Source organism: Podarcis tiliguerta (genome assembly GCF_965153285.1).
Source record: "Podarcis tiliguerta genome assembly, chromosome: 6".
NCBI classification, from domain to species: domain Eukaryota; kingdom Metazoa; phylum Chordata; class Lepidosauria; order Squamata; family Lacertidae; genus Podarcis; species Podarcis tiliguerta.
In genome coordinates, this window is record NC_139539.1 from 36417850 (window position 1) to 36436352 (window position 18503).

Here is an 18503-nt window from a genome sequence, read left to right on the forward strand (position 1 = left end):
GATTCTTTTTTAAGGCTCGGTTGGACTAAAGCATTCCAAAACAAATTGGGGGGACGGAATCAGTTCGTAATTACAATCCACTGTTGTGTCGTATCTATTAGAGATACATTATTTGCTACTTCATTAATTGAGCCGGATCCAGTCTGGCTTTTCCGTTCACAGAAGGGCTACTTCCTTTTGCAGAAGGAACTGAGATCCAGTGGAATATCTTGGTGGAAGAAAGAAGGGGAGGCCATTTTCACTGGTTAGCTGCTACATCCCACACTTCCAGAGGTGCCCCTGCAACCGTCCAGAGCAGGCTTGGGGGAGGTACCAGTGGCGTAGCGTGGGGGGTGCAGGGGGGGCCGGCCGCACCGGGCGCAACATCTGGGGGTTAGGGTTAAGGGGCGCAAATCCACGGGTTAGGGGGCGCAAATTACTTGCCTTGCCCCGGGTGCTGACAACCCACGCTACGCCACTGGGAGGTACAAAGGAAAATCAGTAGGAAAAAAGGTCTTTGTTCTCTTTCTCCAGAAATGCCACCTAATGAGGCAGCAGACACTCTTCAGTTAGCTAAGCCGGCTTGCCCGAGCGTCAACTTAGATCTTGGTTTGTTATCATTTCTGCTGAATGAGCTCTATGAAGCCTCAAAGTGCACACAGCCCAGCCAATCCAAACCAATGCAATGAAGTTATAACCTGACCACTCTGGCCACAATGCATGCCTTCCCCTACTCAAGCATGTCCGCCAGCCAGTATGGTGTAGTGGTTAGTGTGTCGGACTAGGACCTGGTAGATCAGGGTTCAAATCTGCAATTGACCGTGAAGCTCACTGGGTGACTTTGGGTCAGTCAACTGCCTCTCAGCCTAACCTCCCTCACAGGGTTGTTTGCAAGGATAAAATCACGAGGAGAGCCGTGTATGCCTCCTTGAAGGAAAGGTGGGAAAGAAATGCAATGATCAACAAGTAAGTGGGAGTTGTGAAAAGCATTTCAACAGCATTTACTGCTACAGGTTTCATCACCCTTTCAGCGAAAACCTCAGACCTGAAATCCAGAACAGAAACACTCAAACAAAATGAAAATGTACTAAAATTTAATCATTCATAAAAGCTGTAATTTAATCTGTGACAGTAAAACACAAGAAGCAATATTAGAGTTGGTTTAGTATATTATATATTTTAGCTTTCAAAGCCATAGAAATCAGTTATCCCAGTTTTTTTTCCTATAAAAGACCCATTTTTTTCCAAAGCATTATGCACAATTTTAATTAGAATATAATGGCAGAATGAAAATAATGATATTCCGTAACTTTTTAAATATAAAATGAAGTCAATGACTTGGAAAGTTATTTGCTGCCATGAGTTCAAAGGGTAAAATTTGTATAATCGTATCTATCATGATAGATATAAAGTATTACTGGCTGACCATTTTTAGTGCTGGATGGGAGAAGAATTATGGTAAGAGGTCAATATGAAATTATAGTAGCAATATCTAACATCTGAAATGCATCCATGCTCTTTTGTATAATCATACAACTAGAGTCAATTATATTTATTATCACATCTGTTAACTGCTATTGCAAAGGAGAAGTACTATTGTCTTTAATTCCCAAGAGATATACACAAAGCAATTTTATTTTATTTCCTCCCCCCCAAGGGACCTTTGTGCAAACCATTATAAGATCTAAATTCTTCACATAATATATAAAAACAGAAGCCTCTTCGGATATGTTGTTAATTTGTGGTGTAGTTATTTGAAGTCTGGAATGGTGGCACTTTCCAAATTAGGCAACAGTTCTTCATTCCTGTAATCCTGAGCACAAGAAGAGACAGACAATGAAGAGTCAGCATCCAACTTAGAAACAGCCTCTGCAAACAAGAGAGTACTTTAAAAAAAAAAAAACACACACACACACACACAGGATTGAAGGTACCTTCTTTAAAAATTCTTAAAAACAAATACGCAGCACATGTTCAGAAAGGAGGACTTGTTTAAGACCCAAGGAAGCTGCCTTATGCCAAGGTCAGAGCACTTGTCTATCTCGCTCTGTATTGTTTACACCAGGGATGGGGAACCTGTGGCCCTCCAGATGTTGGTAGACTCCCACCAGCCTCATCCCAATGGTCAGGGATGATGGTACCTGTAGCCTGGACACGGAGGTCCAGCTCTGAGGGCTTTCTGGAAAGCCCTCTGGAGGTTCCTGCACTGCGTGACGTGAAGTTACAGAGAAACAGGCAGAGGTTCTCCTTGGTAGTGGCACCCTCCCTGTGGAAAGCCCTCCAGTCAGATGTCAAAGAGATAAACCACCATATGACTTTCAGAAGACAACTGAAGGCAGCCCTGTTTCAGGAAGCTTTTAATGTTTGGTGTTTTGTGGTGTTTTTATATTTTGCTGGAAGCCACCCTGAGTGGCTGGGGCAACACAATCAGATGGGCAGCATGTAAATAATAAAATAATTGTTGTTGTTGTTGTTAGTCCAGCAATATCTGGAGGCCCACAAGTTCTCCATCCTTGGTCTACACCAGGGGTCAGCAAGGTTTATCTTGCCTGGGCTGGATCGGTCCCGCAGAGATCCCTCCGTGGGCCGGATCTCTCACGTGCATGAGCATGCGTGCAATTTTTGGCATCTACATCCGTGCAGGTGCAATTTTCAATGTCTGCGCATGTGCAGATGTGATTTCCAGCACTGCAGAAGTGAGTCCCTGCGCTGCGTTGGTTTAGCGCAGTGCGTGAGTGGGCAGCTCGGTTAGGGGGTGGCTTGGGGGCTGGTCAAATGACCCCCGCGGGCCACTTCCGGCCCATGGGGCTTAGCTTGCTGACCCCTGGTCTACACTGATTGGAAGCAGCTCCCCAGGGTCTCAGAGATTTAGAATTTAGTTGACTACAACCCTCTGACTCATTTTTAAATTCCTTTCTCTCTCTCTAAGAGATGAATGAAAACTGGATTGCTGGGACAGTATGGGAATTCGCTATGCTGAGATGTGTATGAATGTGAAAAAGGAAGAGATTGTTGCAGCACCTCTTGCATAGCAAACCAGTGTTTATGGTTGTGCTCTCTCTCTTTCTCTTTATCTCTCTCACACACATGCAGTAAAGGATCAGAAGCAAGAGTTAAAACTAGATGTCAAAAGCAAATCAGTCAGCAGGTGGCACTTCAACCCAAAAAGAAATGGCGTGTGCAGGCCCCAGTATGCATAGTGATGACATAGCCGCTGCTCTGCTCCAAGCCCACTTCCATATTATAGGAAAGGTGTGTGGGGGGGGAGGGAGGTCAGTGCCTCCTCAAATGCTGATTCCCCCCCCCTCCCCAGGTAAACAATGTGCCTCTTCGCAGGATACATTTTAAAATGCTATAAAAACTCCAGAATCACATATAATTCAACCTCCCATTAAAAGCCAAAGGAAACATATATTTTAAAATTTTCCATAAAATCTGAACCGATAGGGCCAGTGGTGTAATTTTTGAAAAGGAAGCACAGGGTAGTCTTAAAAGTATTTTAAGCATCCTTTATAAAAGGAATGGGGAGCCTGTGACCCTGCAGACTTTGCTGAACTGAAACTCCCATGGTCCCCCAACCACTGGCTGCACTGGCCGAGGTGGATGGGAGCTGGAAACTAAGAACACCTGAAGGGCCACTGGTTCTCTACCTCTGCTATATAGCACATACCCCAAATGTTAGTATTTGGCAGCTTATCATTCCTTTGCCAAAGGAATACAGGTGGCCATCAGTCCAGCCTGCAACCATTCCAGCATCATGTAGTAGCTGCTGCAGCAAAGAGAGTCAGTGCCACGAACATGTCCCAGGAAGGTCATTAAGATTTCACCATTTGCTCACCTGGCTCAGAGCTGCTGCATGCTGTGGGTCTAGAGCAGCAGACACGATTTCTTTTTAGGCTTCTTCTTTTCCACTGGTGTTTTTCTATTTATCTGTCTGACGAGATCATAAAAGATCTGTGAGAGAGAGAGGAAGAGAGCAAAACAAGGTGAGAAATCAAGAGATACAGGTGCCGCAGAATGGCAACCTCATGTTACAATCCTGGCCTTAAAAGCTTTCGGCTAAATCAAGTGAGAAGGTGAGAAATAAATGGGGTGGGAGGCAGTGCAAAGAGAGCTGAACTTCTTGATTTTAGCATGAGCGAAGCAGGGCAATTTATCTAAGCTCCTGAAGGTTTTTGCTTCCTCTTGGGGCTCCCCTAATTGTGGTCTAGCCGCTTCCACTTTCCTCCAAAGCAAGAAGAGAAGGGGGGGGGGAACCTCTACACGGTTCCAATTGAAAATCACATCACAACCAGGACAACCTCACACAGACCAGAAGTACAGGTACAAAGACGATGATAACCCAACAGAAAAAAATCAATCATTTGAAGAAGCAGCTACCAGTTTAGCAATTATTAGCAACTCTCCATATACGAATGTGCATATACTGTAGCAACAAGGTGCCAGCATATTAAATAAAGGAGTTTGCTGTTTGTATTTCTTTATCTTCCCATTTGTCTTGTGGTAGAGTTACCATTTCTGAACTCGTATAATACATATATAGAATACTTGCTAAGAAAAGCTGAAAGAGGTCTGACTATCAAGCATGCAAGCCATTAAGGTATAAGAATTTCTTTTGCAAAATGCAAACACCTAATCTCCATCTTATTTAAATGTAGGGCTGCCATACAAACAAAGCAGCTGTCTTATAGTCAGTGGTGTAGATATGGCTTGGTGTGTGTGTGTATGTAAATGCCATGGACTCATCCACTCTGTCTCTTATGTACTGTAGCATCAAACCTGCAGATGAAAGCTGCATACGTCTTTGTCTTTGGTAAAGTCAACTGCGTAGCAATGCAGCTACAGTATTCAGTCTCCTGGAAAAGCTCACTTAACTCACTTCCTCCCCACAACCCTGTGTAATTTCTAACAACCTTTAAGTCTACAGTACTTTGCTTGTGAACTGCAAAACCTAGAAATTAGATACTGCCTTGATATTATCTATTTTTTAAACACACACACACACACACACAAGCACAGCCAAGCACTTTCTGAAAGCATGATAAAGCCAGCATCTCTTTTACTCTGTACAATAACACTCTATAACAGCATTTAGGTTTCTCACACTCCCTCCCCACCGGGTTTACAGTTACATGGTTTGATGCTGTCAGCCTAAGGCAAAACACATCAGTTTGTACTCTAGTAAGGTCAACCTGGCTTCTTCCTCGATGCTCAACAGAGCTTGGAAGTCGAAGATTGCATTGGAAAGAAGTGAGAAAAGGTTTAGGGAGGGTCCCGGAGGAGAAGTGCACAGGAAGGAGGAATCTACCATATCTCCTGTTGAAAGATTATTCAAACCCTCACACCTTATTGCCAGTCATTTCTAACCACTTAAAGATCTCCAAAGTGCCTTTGTGTCAATCCAGCATAGCAACATAAAGCAGGGAACTATGAGAGGAATGGTCTACATTGCCCTTACTTAAGGAAAACAGACAAACTGTGTTAGTCTATCAAGTATATTAACAGGGTGATTTGGCTTTCCTCCTCCACCCTCCCTTTCCCAGGGATCCAGAACACTGAAAGGGTATCTGGGGAAGGATTGTAGCATAGTGTTAAGAGTAGCTACTTTGCAGGCAGCTGCCCAATCTCTGGCACAGCCAGGAAGGACTGGGAGAGAGCCCCACACCTTGCAGAGGCACTACGAGTCAGTGTGGATCTGGGTTTCCCAAACTTGGGTCTCCAGCTGTTTTTGGACTACAATTCCAATCTTCCCTGACCGCTGGTCATGCTACTTAGGGATGATGGGAGTTGTAATCCAAAAACAGTTGGAGACCCAAATTTGGGAAACCCTGGTGTAGACTGAGTTGCATGGGCCAATGATCTGACTTGGTACTAGGCACCTTCCTATGTTCCTATGACCAGCATGGGCAGTGCAGTCCCCACATGCATGTTTGTCATGAGAACACATACCTTATACCACCTCTAAAGCAGTAACTGTCTCTTTGAAGGGCACCATCCATATTTTTGTACACAATGTGATTCTCCCCTTGGTAAGGGAAACAGGGAGGATTACAGTCCACATTGAAAGTGCCCAAGTGGCAGCTGCTGTCATTTTAAAATGGAGGTATTTTCTCTTGGCAAGTGTTTGGCCAAGGGGATTTGTGGGGAAGAGGCAGCACCATTCCCTCAGAGAACATTTTGGACCCCCCCCCCCCAGGTCTTCTTTCACTACAAAAGAAAAAAAAAATACCCCCACCCCCAAATATCAATGCCTCCTTATTAAAACCATGCTAAGTAAGAGCAATTGTGAATAAATTTTCTTCTAACCATCTCAAGTCAATAATTAGAGGTGGGCTCAAATCTTAATTTAACTAAATCTCCATATTGAAAGTGTGACAAGGAATGGGTGTATATGTTTCATTCAAATGGAATAGCTGCCACGTTAAATGCAACAAGATAGAGAGGCTAAAATGTTAAATCAGTATAGCACAGACCTGGTTCAATGGTGTTTACTCCCAGTTATAGGACTGCCACCGTCTCAGACAGAATAAGGCATGTTAAGCTTTCAGATTTCTGTCTCATTAAAGGCTACTGTAAGGCACAAAGGCCTGCAAAAGTAGTGTATTCCTCCTCTTTGATTCCCCTCAGTTTCCAAAGATTGGCAAACCATTGCTTTCTGTATTGGCTCTTGTTCAACAAAATCAAAACAAGCGTGACAGCAAATTCTTTTGGATGAGAACGGTTTTTGGATTTTTAAAAATGGAAATTACAAGTGGAAGTCATCTGTTGCTTCCAAAACACAAAGTAACGAGGCAACTCTTCATAACTGAGGAATTACGAACTTGGCAAAGTCACAAGAATATCAGAGAATACGCCAGAAACTCATTTCCCCAAACCAAAACTAAAATCAAAAGAATAAACTAACAAAACTGACATACAGAACCTCTTCAAAACTTTTGAAACAAAGATGTGTCCAGCCCTGAAAACACAAGTCACCAGCTGAGCATGATGATGTAATTTGTGGGTGGCTGTACCAGATACAGCTGCCCATAAACAAATGAAGGTACCCCATCTTTCTCTCCTGGTAGAGTTTACTGACACAGACCAGATGTTTTGGAAAAGCTAACTTTAAATTTCTTGAGTGGTCAGGACTTCCTTCACAAAATCAACACAGCCTAGTTAGCTCAGTTATCTGAAAGAGGTAATGGTGGTTAGAGAAAACCAGGCTCTGTGTGTTTTGGGATAAGCAGGCAGGGAATGATGGGAACTGTAGTTCTGCAACTTCCAGGAATCCAAAGTGGAAGAACATTGACCTATAGCAGCCTTCCCCAACCTGGGGCTCTGCAGATGTTTTGGACTACAACTCCCATCCTCTCCAACAATAATCCATCAGCGATTACTGCAGTTGTAGGGACCAGGTTAAGGAAGCCTGGCCTATAGTGATGATGTTTTATTATTATTTCAGACACTTCTTTAATGGCATTCACTCTAGCTGGGGCAGAAGAGGGGCTAGGTCCCCCCCCCCCACCTACTATTTCATCAGGTAACAGCTAACTAAGCTGTGTTCCCTTCCTAAAGGGCCTTCGTGAAGCAGCTCTGCTGCCCAGGGCAGTTCTCAGTCATTTGGAAGCAGATGCTACGTACTGTCAAATGAAGCACCCAGTCAGCCATCAACTTCAGTGCTGCTGACTTCTCATATAAACTATATAAAACAAAGTGTCTCTTGTGGCACCTTGAAGACTTGTTCAATAGTTCCTCTGGAAATTGTTTTATGTATGATAGGTACTTGAACGTATCACAAGAGCTCATGTGATTCGCAGCTTGTTCAGAAGGTTTCATCACTGGGGGGGAGGAGAATCACTCCAGCGGATGCTTCTAGGGCTGCATTAAATGATCTCCCACTTGTACTTTGGGTCTAAAAATATCAAGAGCAGGAAAGCAGGGCAAAGAAAATATCCCCACTCCATACCAAACACACAATGGCCAGCTTTTTATACCTGTTCACTGCTGTTTCCTCACTGTCACCCTGTTTGGGCAACATGGAGGGGGGGGGCAGGAGGAGAAGAGTGTCTCTCCACCCAACATGAGCCCATACAATCGGAGACCATGTAGTGAATGCGATGGGGACACGACACGACTCAGCTAATCAAGACATGACTGTGGGGCAATGCTAATGCGGGCAAACAGAACCGATCCAGAACATGATGCTTTCTTCATTGGTCATGGGCCAATCGATTCACTGATTGCCCTTGCTCCGAGGAAACAAGACTTTCAGATCACCCGCTCTAAAAGAGACTTGAAATGGGGAACAATTTTCACTGCTACCAAACATATTAGCGCTAAATGCCCCCCCCCCCATTTTTAGCCCTACAAACATTCCTCATTCCAATCAGTACCACTCTGGGTTTTTTGCTCTATTACTTGAGTTTCTCGTCTTTTATGCCTTGCTTTTTGCAGAGATTCATCTGCCCTACAGTGCTTACCTAACAGAAACCACCAGGGTGTCACACGGTGAGCTTGCATAAAGCACTTTTCTAAGCGACACGGCTCTAGTTTGAACTCTGGGTCTTGTGAGATTAAAATGCAGTGCGTGGCACACCTATTTGCACAGGTGCTCAGCAAACATGACCACTCACGCACCACATTTAGTTCCACAGTAAAGCAGCGTTCGGAATGATTGAGGAAGAGCTCTCGGCTAAGGGATTAGTTTTCTCTAAGGCAACACAATAGCAGAGTGAATCACATATTGACAGATCAGAAAAGCGAACACCGACACCCTGCAGGTTTTGGCTCAGGTTTTGCACTGGGCATCTTGCTCTGCACAAATGCACTTCAGTCACCAAAACAGCACAATGGCGGGGATGCGAAAACAGCATCTTTTATGCGAGCCTTCAGAAAAGATCCACCGAAACGTGGGTTTTCGATTTGCGCAAATGTTCAATCCAAGAGGACTATAGGAATATTTACACGAGGGGATGGTGTACATACATATATACACAAACCCAAGCCTATAAAAAGGGGTTGTGTGCTGCCTTGTGAAAGATTAACCAATAGTTACCTCGTTAACATTGATTTTTGACTTTGCAGATGACTCTAGAAAGGCACAGTTACACCACTGTCTTGCTAAGTTCTGTCCCTGTTCTTTGCCAACTACACGTTCATCTTCCAGGTCACATTTATTGCCAACCAGAATCATGGGAACCTGCGCAGAAAGAATAAGAGAGTTATTAATAGATGGCATTCAAAGCTGTGTGCTTAGTCTGAGCAGACCTGCAAAAATACTCACTGACCAACGTAAGCAGTCTCTAGAATGAAGGAGTCCCTCCCCCCCCCCTCCCCCGTTAAATCTGGAGCAATTTTCTACTCTTAGTTTTTCATGCTCTTGCTTAACAGATTGATTACACATTATCACTTGCTACTGATAACATGTTTCAAGAAACAAAAATGTGAGAAATTTATGAATACGTTAAAAAAGGAGTTTCATCATATTGAAAAGTAAGGCAGAATCTGAACTTGTCTAACACCAGCAATAGGGAACCTTCCATAGCTGTTCTCCAAAAGCCATGTCCATCCACCTCACACCTGACATCCTATGTGTCATCAGGGGTGGAACAGGTACTATTGCTGCGACAAAGAAACAATTGGGAACTTAAAGTGAGGTCTCAATTGTCCTTTTGCAAGTTGAGCTCCTTGTCAGCCATGAACGGCTGATTGGTGCCAAGAGGAAGCTCCACTCAAAGTGACACACTGAGGTGGGTCATTGTCTCAGTTTGAAGCAGTCTGCTTTCAAACGACTTCCTAAAATGAAGCTTTCTTCCTCTGCAAAGGGTGGAAAAGGTTTGATTTGAGGAAGCAGAACTAGCCCCTCTGAAGGCGCATTCCCAGTTGCAATCAGTGTACCTTTAAAGGAGGGTATAGATCAGTGGTTACAGTGATCCCCTTTGAACTTCAACAGAAGTCAATCTCCTGACATCATTATGATAATAGGAGATTGACAGGTGGCTGAACCTACCCACTTGTCAAAGTTGGCTTTGAAGGTTGGGGAAATTGGGGATCAGGCTAGTGCCCCATCACTGAATACAATATATATATATTAGAACTGTGCCATAAATCTGTATTATTTGGACACAAAACCCCTATATTCCTTGCAAATTAGAACTCCAAAGTACATTTTGATGATAAATGACTGAATTATGCATTAGGTACCTGCAAGAAAGTAAGCAAACAAACCATTTTGTACCCGTCTTTACCATGGCTACATCACACTGATAATTAAACCGTCTCATGGCAACTATCAAAGAAATGGAGATACCACAGTCTGGAAGGTTCATTGACACACAATCTATTTCCACAAGCACTTACCTTAATGTCAGTTTCTACAACAACACAGAGTTGACATTTCAAACCCTCAGATAGGCAGTAGCTGCTTTTCAACTCAACATAATTTATACAACAGGATGTACATCACTTCCCAAGAAATACGTTGTATGTATTGGCCCCAGTGATTTGCCCTGCTTAGGCAATAAATGCCTTCTCAACTCCAGAAATGGGGCCTCAGAGTCATGAAATGCAAAGACAGCTATGCAATCCTTATGTTCTTATTTTGAACTGTTTGGCAGCGTGCTGGACATTAAAACTTTAATTGCAAACACTGAACACACACGCACAGAGACACATCCTGTTTCGCCTGAGCTATCTAAAAGCACTACACACAGAAAACTGCTGATAATGGGTGTGCACACCATTCTGTTTCCTTAAGTATTTTAAACACACACATGCACAGCAAAGTTTGCACTTTCCAGAAGGAAAGTACCTCATATACTTCTCGTTTATAAATAATTAGCAACAGTTCTAATATTTGCTAAATTTCTGAGCACACTCTCTTATTCATGGATGATCAGTTCCAGGTAAAAAGAAACACATTTCTTGTGATTCCCCCCCCCCCAACAGGTTTAGTTAAATCCGCTACTATACAAGCTACTATCCTGATAAAAGAAATTAAATCCATACTTCATTCAAAACAAGGAGAGAAAAACATTTAGCATATTAAAATCTGGAAGCTATCACTTAACACAAAAAGTTTTTTTAAAAATAGTAACTACAGTGTAGTTAGAATGAGGGGTATAATTTATTTGACCTCAAACAGGGTACATGTGTAACCTCAAACAATGTAAGTTGCTGCATACCACAGCGTTTTGACTTAAATGCTAAGAAAGGAATCAGCTTCTAAGATGAACATAATCCCTCATCTAAAAGATCGTTCGTTTTCCTTTTTTAAAAAAAACGTAACCAAGATTTGTGTATCAAAGAGGGTTTCAAAAACATTACGGGAAAAGAGAAAAATAAAGCCAGAGATAATGATCAGCAAAGACATGAAAACTGAAGAATAAAAATATGTGGCTAAACTACTTTTAAACACAGTTAAGATCTTCCTATCCACATGCATTGGATTGTAGCTACCTATTCATCTATGGAGAGATCTTTCATGAATAATTACCTGAATACAATGGGTTGGACAGACATTCCAATTCTGTCCACTGATTTTTTGGACTAACAAAGAGCCCAAATCAAGAGAGGAAGCTAGAGCTGATGCTAAAGTAACACTTCCTGGTTAGCACAATAAATTGCTAGGTCACAGGTTTTACAGTGCGGATGGGTTATGAACGTCTGTGACAACATTTGCTGCTACTGATTCAGACAAAATATTCAAGATTTCTGCTTACCTGATGACACAGTCTCCCCTCTACTTCCCTGATGCGCTGTTCTGGGGGTTCTCCTAACCCTCCAAGAGCCAACTGGGGTGTGTGGGCAAAAGACCCATTGACCTAGTGGGGGCCTTGCGCTGGCTCCTGCTAGCAGAACTACTTAGCTGAATCCAACCCATTGTGCAGTTTCACCCTGCACATTCACTCGTTGCACTATATGGGCTGAGACTTACTTCCTAGAAAGTCTATTAGGAATTGCAGCCTTAAGAAACAGAAAACTGAATAGGTGGACATTTGGTAGGATCCTGATTAAACAGGGCTGTTCTTAACATATGTGGTGGTGATGGTGGTATCTGTAAACAATGAAAACATCCATGCGCAACATCGCAACCTACAGCATGATGCCATGGAACTGACAGCATAATGCAAAGCCCGTCAGCTTGAATTGCATAGCCACTTAACAGATGTGCAATAGTAATTGACCGCAAAGTCATCCAGGTATAGATCTTCTGCATGATTACTGATGGAATCCCTGCTTAAAAGGTGATACACCATATAGGAAGCCAGCTGCCTGGGTTGGCGCTCAGTCCAGCCAACTGGAAGTCTTTCACATATTACAGTAAAAGATGGACCTAGGCCAAGGTGGCTAACCTGTGCCCCGTTCCCTTGTGTTCCCAAACGAACTTGCATCACCCCTGACTATTGACCACCATGGCTGGGGCTGATGGGAGATGCAGACCAACAACAGCAGGAGGGTCACAGGTTAGTCACTTTAAAATATGCACAAGTTAAAATACTAAAACATTTACATTACCTCCACTTTCTAGGCATCTAAGCATATTTAAACTATCGTGCGGCAAAGGAAGTTTTATAGTACTAAGATTTTTAGTCTACTGATTAAGTTTGTAATATTTTCTTTACGAAAAAAAGCAGTATGGACTTTTGAGCACAGCTATTTTGATTAGCCAGATTATCACACAACTAGAAAACTGTGTTTTTCCACCTGATAGCAGCCAGAAACAAAATCTCTACCAAAGAGCCACAAAACCCATTTTAAACAGCAAGTCATAATGGGAGTTACTGAGCCTTCTAAAAACCTGGCACCATATGTAGCCATTTCAGTGACAAAAGGTTGAGCGGGAGGAATTGGGCTTGTACACTGGCGTATTCTACTAAAAAGCCACTTCTTATGGGACTTGAACTTTTCCAGAGTTCAATCCCAGTTTGGGATACTGAGCATTTCTGACTAACCGTCCAGTAATGTCCATATGAATAGTCTCCAAAATATCTAAATAGAGAAATTTATGATATCATACAAAACATTCTAGAACAGTGTTCTTCAGTCATCTTATTAACTGTGCAAAAAACAGATGCTGGCTTGTTTAGGTTTTTTTTTTTGGGGGGGGGGGTAGATTCCAATGGTTCAAAAAGCAATAACCCGTTTACTTACGTCTTCCGTGTCCTTGACCCGTAAGATCTGCTCCCTCAGGTCCTGCAGGTCATTGAACGTGGACTGTGCTGTAATAGAATATACTAGTGCAAACCCCTGACCGTTCTTCATATAGAGATCCCTCATTGCTGTAAATTGCTCCTGTAATCAATTAAAAAAAAATGAATTAGCTGTTTAGTTTAATTAGCTGTTTAACATACACACATTAAGAAGTTTGGGTTTAAACAGGGATAAAAAGGTCATAGGCAACTGGAAATTTCCAGTCTTTGCTCTTGCAGAAATCCAGTGAAAAAAATAAATTAAATTTTAAAAGGAACTGGCTTTCTCAGATATCCTTCTTTCAATGTTAGAAATTTAAAACAAGGGCTTCGAAGTGTTTAGGGCGGCTTCACACCTTACAACCAAATATCTGCTTCTTTTGCGAAAGGCAGCTATGTATTTTAACACATACCCCTCCCCTCTCACCTTCCCCGCCATCTCTCTCTCTCATACACCCAGAGCTCACTTGAAACATGCACCAGCAGCCTGGGCCAACACAGTGTAGTCAGGATGAAAAAAGTATATAGCCAGCCCAGATCGCATATTGTAGGCTGCGGAGGATAATACTAAATGCACAGTGATAAATAAAACACACTTCTATCGTAAGATGTAAAGCAGTCTTTAGATTCAGAAGGATTTCAGGAAATCTTTTCAGAACATCAAGAACCCCTATAAGCTTTAAAGGACGGACGCCCAAGAAAGCCTGGCAGATAGGCAGTCTCTCTTAAAGGCAGCAATTGTATCGGTACATGTGTTTTACAAGTTGTTTAGCAGCGTGCACACTTTATCTCTCAGCTTTAACTGCCATAAAGTTTTAATTTGTTGTTGTTTTCAACAATAGAGAAGTTCAACAAGGGGATTTTTTGTTAAAACTTCAAAGTGACGGAAATCTGAAATTGTTTTTAAATTTTATGAAGTTCTAATGAAAAACTTTCAAGACAATGTTTCAGTTTGTTCCCAATAAACTGTGCAAGGAGCTACTTGGAATAATAGAAAAGGCAAGAAATGCTGGTTTATTTATAGCCACATAACATAAGCAAGAAAGAGATGGACACCCACCCCCCATTAAAAGCCATGTCTTGCGTCACTCTTAGTGTTCCCTTCAAATATTAAGCATTTCAGATTTCAGGATAGATCTCACTTACTGTCCCTGCTGTATCGAGGATTTCAAGCATACATTGTTGACAGTCTACTTCCACTTGCTGAAAGACAAATAAAGGACAGATACCATTATAGCCTTAAGGGACAGGAGGAAGAGACTCAATTAATGCTGGCTCATAACCTCCTGGCAATAGGGGCATTTAAGCATTACAAACAACTAGTGCACCACCTGTGTACGCAAACAGTTAAGCTGCAGAGTTATGCACAAGTTACAGTCCATGAATTTATGCAAGTGTTGTGTACACAACTGTTGAGCCGTACAAATCAGCAGGATTTAGAAAAACCAACAAGAGTGTACACACAAACACTTGTACATGTGTGCAGACAGTTTGTACTTGTGTACAGTGTACATGTGAACAAGCCTTACTGTGAGCTTTTCCACTGTACACATGGGGTTGCATTCAAAAGGATGGAACGTGGCAGGCAGGAGATAAAATACCTAAAGAGCAAGCAGTCCTTTCACTAGCAGTCTCCAAGTCCTCCCTGCCAGTATCCATTGTCTGCCATTAGGAATGCAGGAAGCTACTGACTTAGAGCACTGGTCCACTGAACTCGGTATTGCATAGGACTGTCAGAGGCTCTTCAAGATTTCAGGCAGAAATATTTCCTAACCCTATCTATCTGGAGATGCCCGAGAGTGAAACTGTGACCTTCTATATGTGCTCTGCCACTGAACTATAATACCTAAATGGATGTCAAGCAAGTATTTAATTTTTAATAGAACAACACTGACATGTAATATGATCAAGGAAATATTTGTGTAGGTGTGCTTGTAATCTAGGAACACAGGAAGCTGCCTTATACTGAACCAGATCTTTGCTTCACCTAGCTCAGTTTATCTATTGTGACTGGCAGGGCCTTCCAAAAAAGCTTTAGACAAGAGTCTTTTCCATCTGTACAAGAGGTGATTGAACCTGGAGTCTTTTGCATGCAAATATTATGGTTAAGTTAAAAGTATCCACAATGAAACTGCAGGGCAACAACAATAAAGTAATAATAAAAACACTACTTCATAGGGTTATCCAAAACGTTTGGCTTCTGATTTATATCCTGTTATGAAATCGGAGTGAAGAGTTGAGTTGAACGCTGTTGTTCTTGTTTTTTTAATGGAATTAAGCAAAAAAAACTTGGGCCTTTTCTCCAAAACTTATAAAATCCACAAATGCCAAGGAATTGCAAACACTGATTTAAAATACTTAGTTATTATTTATTAAACTTAGTATGTTGCTTTTATTAACAGCAAATAGCTTAAAATTGACTTACACTTGGTTTGGCATTGTGAAAGAAGGCTGCATGGCATTAGACCCGATTACCTAGAATGCGTTGGATGGTGTATCAGGCCCAGACTCAACTGGTGCTAACCACGTTTCTCTGTCCTGGGCTTGGTGGTTTTTCTTTTTTTAAATAAATAAATAAAAAGGAAATGCAACCACAGGGAGGCCCTCTCTGAATTGGGAATGTAGCATTCAGGGAGAAGGGGAAGATTCATCTTTCCCATGCTGCTTTCCCAACCCACGACCACCATAGAAACCATTTGACCCTGAAGGTACCAATTTTGGGGGAAGCCAGCAATTTCTGGAGTAATTCTTGGTAGGAAAATGACATAGGGAAAGGGCTGTCCCCAATTTACCATGCCACAGTCCACATCCAGATTTGGCCCTCTCTATATCAAAGACAAAACAAGCCCAAGTTAAACCAGGAGTAGAGAGTCTGTGGTCCTCCATATGCTGTTGGACTACAACTGTTGTTGGCCATGCTGGCGTGGCCTGATGTAAACTGGAGTCCAACAACATCTGGAGGTCCCTGGGATAGACAATCATGTAATTATTCTCTTGGGAAGAATTAGCAACACACTATTAGGAATATGATCCTAATAATAGACTGATCGTGTTGTGGGAGGAGGCCATGAATTCTACACCAAGAGGAAAAAAACTGGGCGAGGGGAGTCTTAAAGTTACTGATCTGAGAGTAGGTGGAGAAAATCACAGCTTCATACTTTACCTTTCTGTAGGAGTCTTCTATTGTGGGGTCATATTTTTCAACAAAAATTCCCTGAACAAACTGTACAGTCTGGAAAGAAAAACAAGAACACACAGAGAGGGTCAGCCAGCTGCCTCCAACTGAAGTTATTCAACGGGCTAATCGCGTAAAGCGTTTGCAAAGAACAGACATTTCGCTTGGTTCTCCCAATCTTATTCTCAAGCTGATGCCTAGCTAGTGAAACAGGAAAATCAATGCAGGTAAAAGTACAGGTTTAAAAGGTACAGTATAAGTCTCCTTCAAGTGCTTAATCCATAACTGATACTCAAACCCCATTTCAACAAATTTATGCAGATTTCAGGGTGAAAATGTCTCTTCTCCAGCTACTTATGAGAATGGTTTAAAGAAAAAGCTTCATTAAGCTAACTTTCTATAGGTTGGGGCAATCTGCATTATTTACCACAGTTTACATGGTAGTGCTAAACTGTGAAGTACCACACAACCCTGACCTGCTGCCTGGGGGTTGTCATTTGTCTCACTCATGGATAACTGCTACAGTCCACCACTATTCCTCTCGCACTGAGCATATGCAGTAATATTAAACACCACAGAAACTCACATGGGATGCTATTTTAAAAAGCTTTGCATTAAAATCAGTATGTGCACATATTTAAATGAAACAGGGCTAGTGCAGCAAAAGGGAGCAGAAAGTGTAGATTTTGCTCCCCAAACCTACTGGAAGAGCACCGAAAGAGGCGAGTACATGTAACAGGTCAATTTCACCAGGAAGCCAGCCACCAACCGAAGAAAAAGGCTCCCCTTGGCTGGCCTTGGTAGGTAGCCTAACCTAATTGCTTACAACTGTCCCTAACTTAGGTAAGGATCCCCAATGTTATGCAGACGCTCCAGTGACACTAGGAAAGTCTTGGGAAGTCTCCAAAGGGCAGTAACATCCGGACGGACAAACCAGAAGAGAAAAGCAAACCAGAAGTTAAGGCCGAAGGGCAACGAGATACTGCAGGGGCATGACAGAATTTAGGAAGACCTTGTTGCTCAACTGGAATATCTAGTTCTCTTATATTCCTGCCTGTCCTGGCCAGAAGGTTCTTTGCTGAGAAGTTGCTGCCTGCAGTTCAGTGGCCCACCAGCAGCTCATCCCAAAAGGCTTCAAACCAGGACCTGATTGTTACATGTGAACCAGGCTATATGAAGTTGGTTCTAAACTAAAACCCAGCTACATGACCGAACATGGGTAACAATTTCTGTGCTTCAGATTCACAACCTGTTTAATTATATTTAAACATTTGTAGCACCGTCGGGGGGGGGGGGGGGAGAGAGAGATGAGGTTCTAAACCAACTAACACCTGCGAGGCATTTAGCAAGACCAATGATGTAAATTGCATCGGCCTTTTGCTGAAAGTGTTTTATTGTAACAATCCCTATTCCCCCCCCACACACACACCCGGAAGTCCACTAGGAGGTGAGCCATATGCTTTGCAGATTTGCCCAAGACCAGCATGCACACACAGGGTCTTAAACAAAGGTTTCCCAAGACCATTTTTGACTACTGAATGGGCTTTATTAATTCTCAAGAATATTCTGCCCTTCTGTGGAATTTGATCAATTTTTGCAGTGTGTACACGTGCACTTGCAGGTATCAAGTAGTTCCCTTTAAAAAACATAACAGCCACCTTTTCTGCAGTGACTCGTGCAAATGTCTTTTCCAGCTACTGGCTCTAAGAAATTGCAAACAGCCTTTAAACAACAGCCTGTTTTGTTCAGGGTCAAAGCTGGGATTTTTCTCATGATGACAAGAAACACAAGCACTATAGCTCCTAATAAGTGGTTTCAGATTTTGAAAGGCCAGTTATCTGCAAAAGGCATCATTGTATTTGTGGGGTGGGGGAGTGCTGAATGCTCCAATGATTTCTTAACAAGGGAGAAAACAATTTTCTAGCTTTCATGTTCAATGGAGGAAGGGAGGCACCATTCAAAAGTCATTCTTTCAGCCTAGCACAACCTACACACTGCCTCCTAGAAAAAAGATCAAGGCATCTACTAATGCACAAAGCAATGGAAAGTCCATATATAAAGGTACCCCAGGATGATATTATTGATCCCAAACCTTTCGAACTGCAAAGGAGGTTAGGAGGGTGATGATTAGACCAAAATATGGTATGGAGACCTGATAGCTTTGCCTAAAGCCTATA

General features: G+C 42.3%; 1 protein-coding gene across 4 annotated transcripts in view; it reads right to left on the reverse strand.

The window, feature by feature from the left end:
- Positions 1-1056: 1056 nt before the first annotated feature.
- The window catches only part of RAP1A (RAP1A, member of RAS oncogene family), an 88103-nt gene continuing 70656 nt past the window's right edge, over positions 1057-18503 (reverse strand). For all 4 annotated transcript variants that reach the window (XM_083444623.1, XM_083444625.1, XM_083444626.1 and 1 more), the window contains exons 4-9: positions 16315-16383; positions 14298-14354; positions 13114-13254; positions 9017-9160; positions 3818-3933; positions 1057-1792 (exon numbers count right to left, since the gene is read on the reverse strand). In XM_083444623.1, coding sequence (XP_083300749.1) covers positions 3847-3933; positions 9017-9160; positions 13114-13254; positions 14298-14354; positions 16315-16383 — 498 coding nt within the window. In that variant the 3' untranslated portion in view covers positions 1057-1792; positions 3818-3846. The remainder of the gene's footprint in view (positions 1793-3817; positions 3934-9016; positions 9161-13113; positions 13255-14297; positions 14355-16314; positions 16384-18503) is intronic.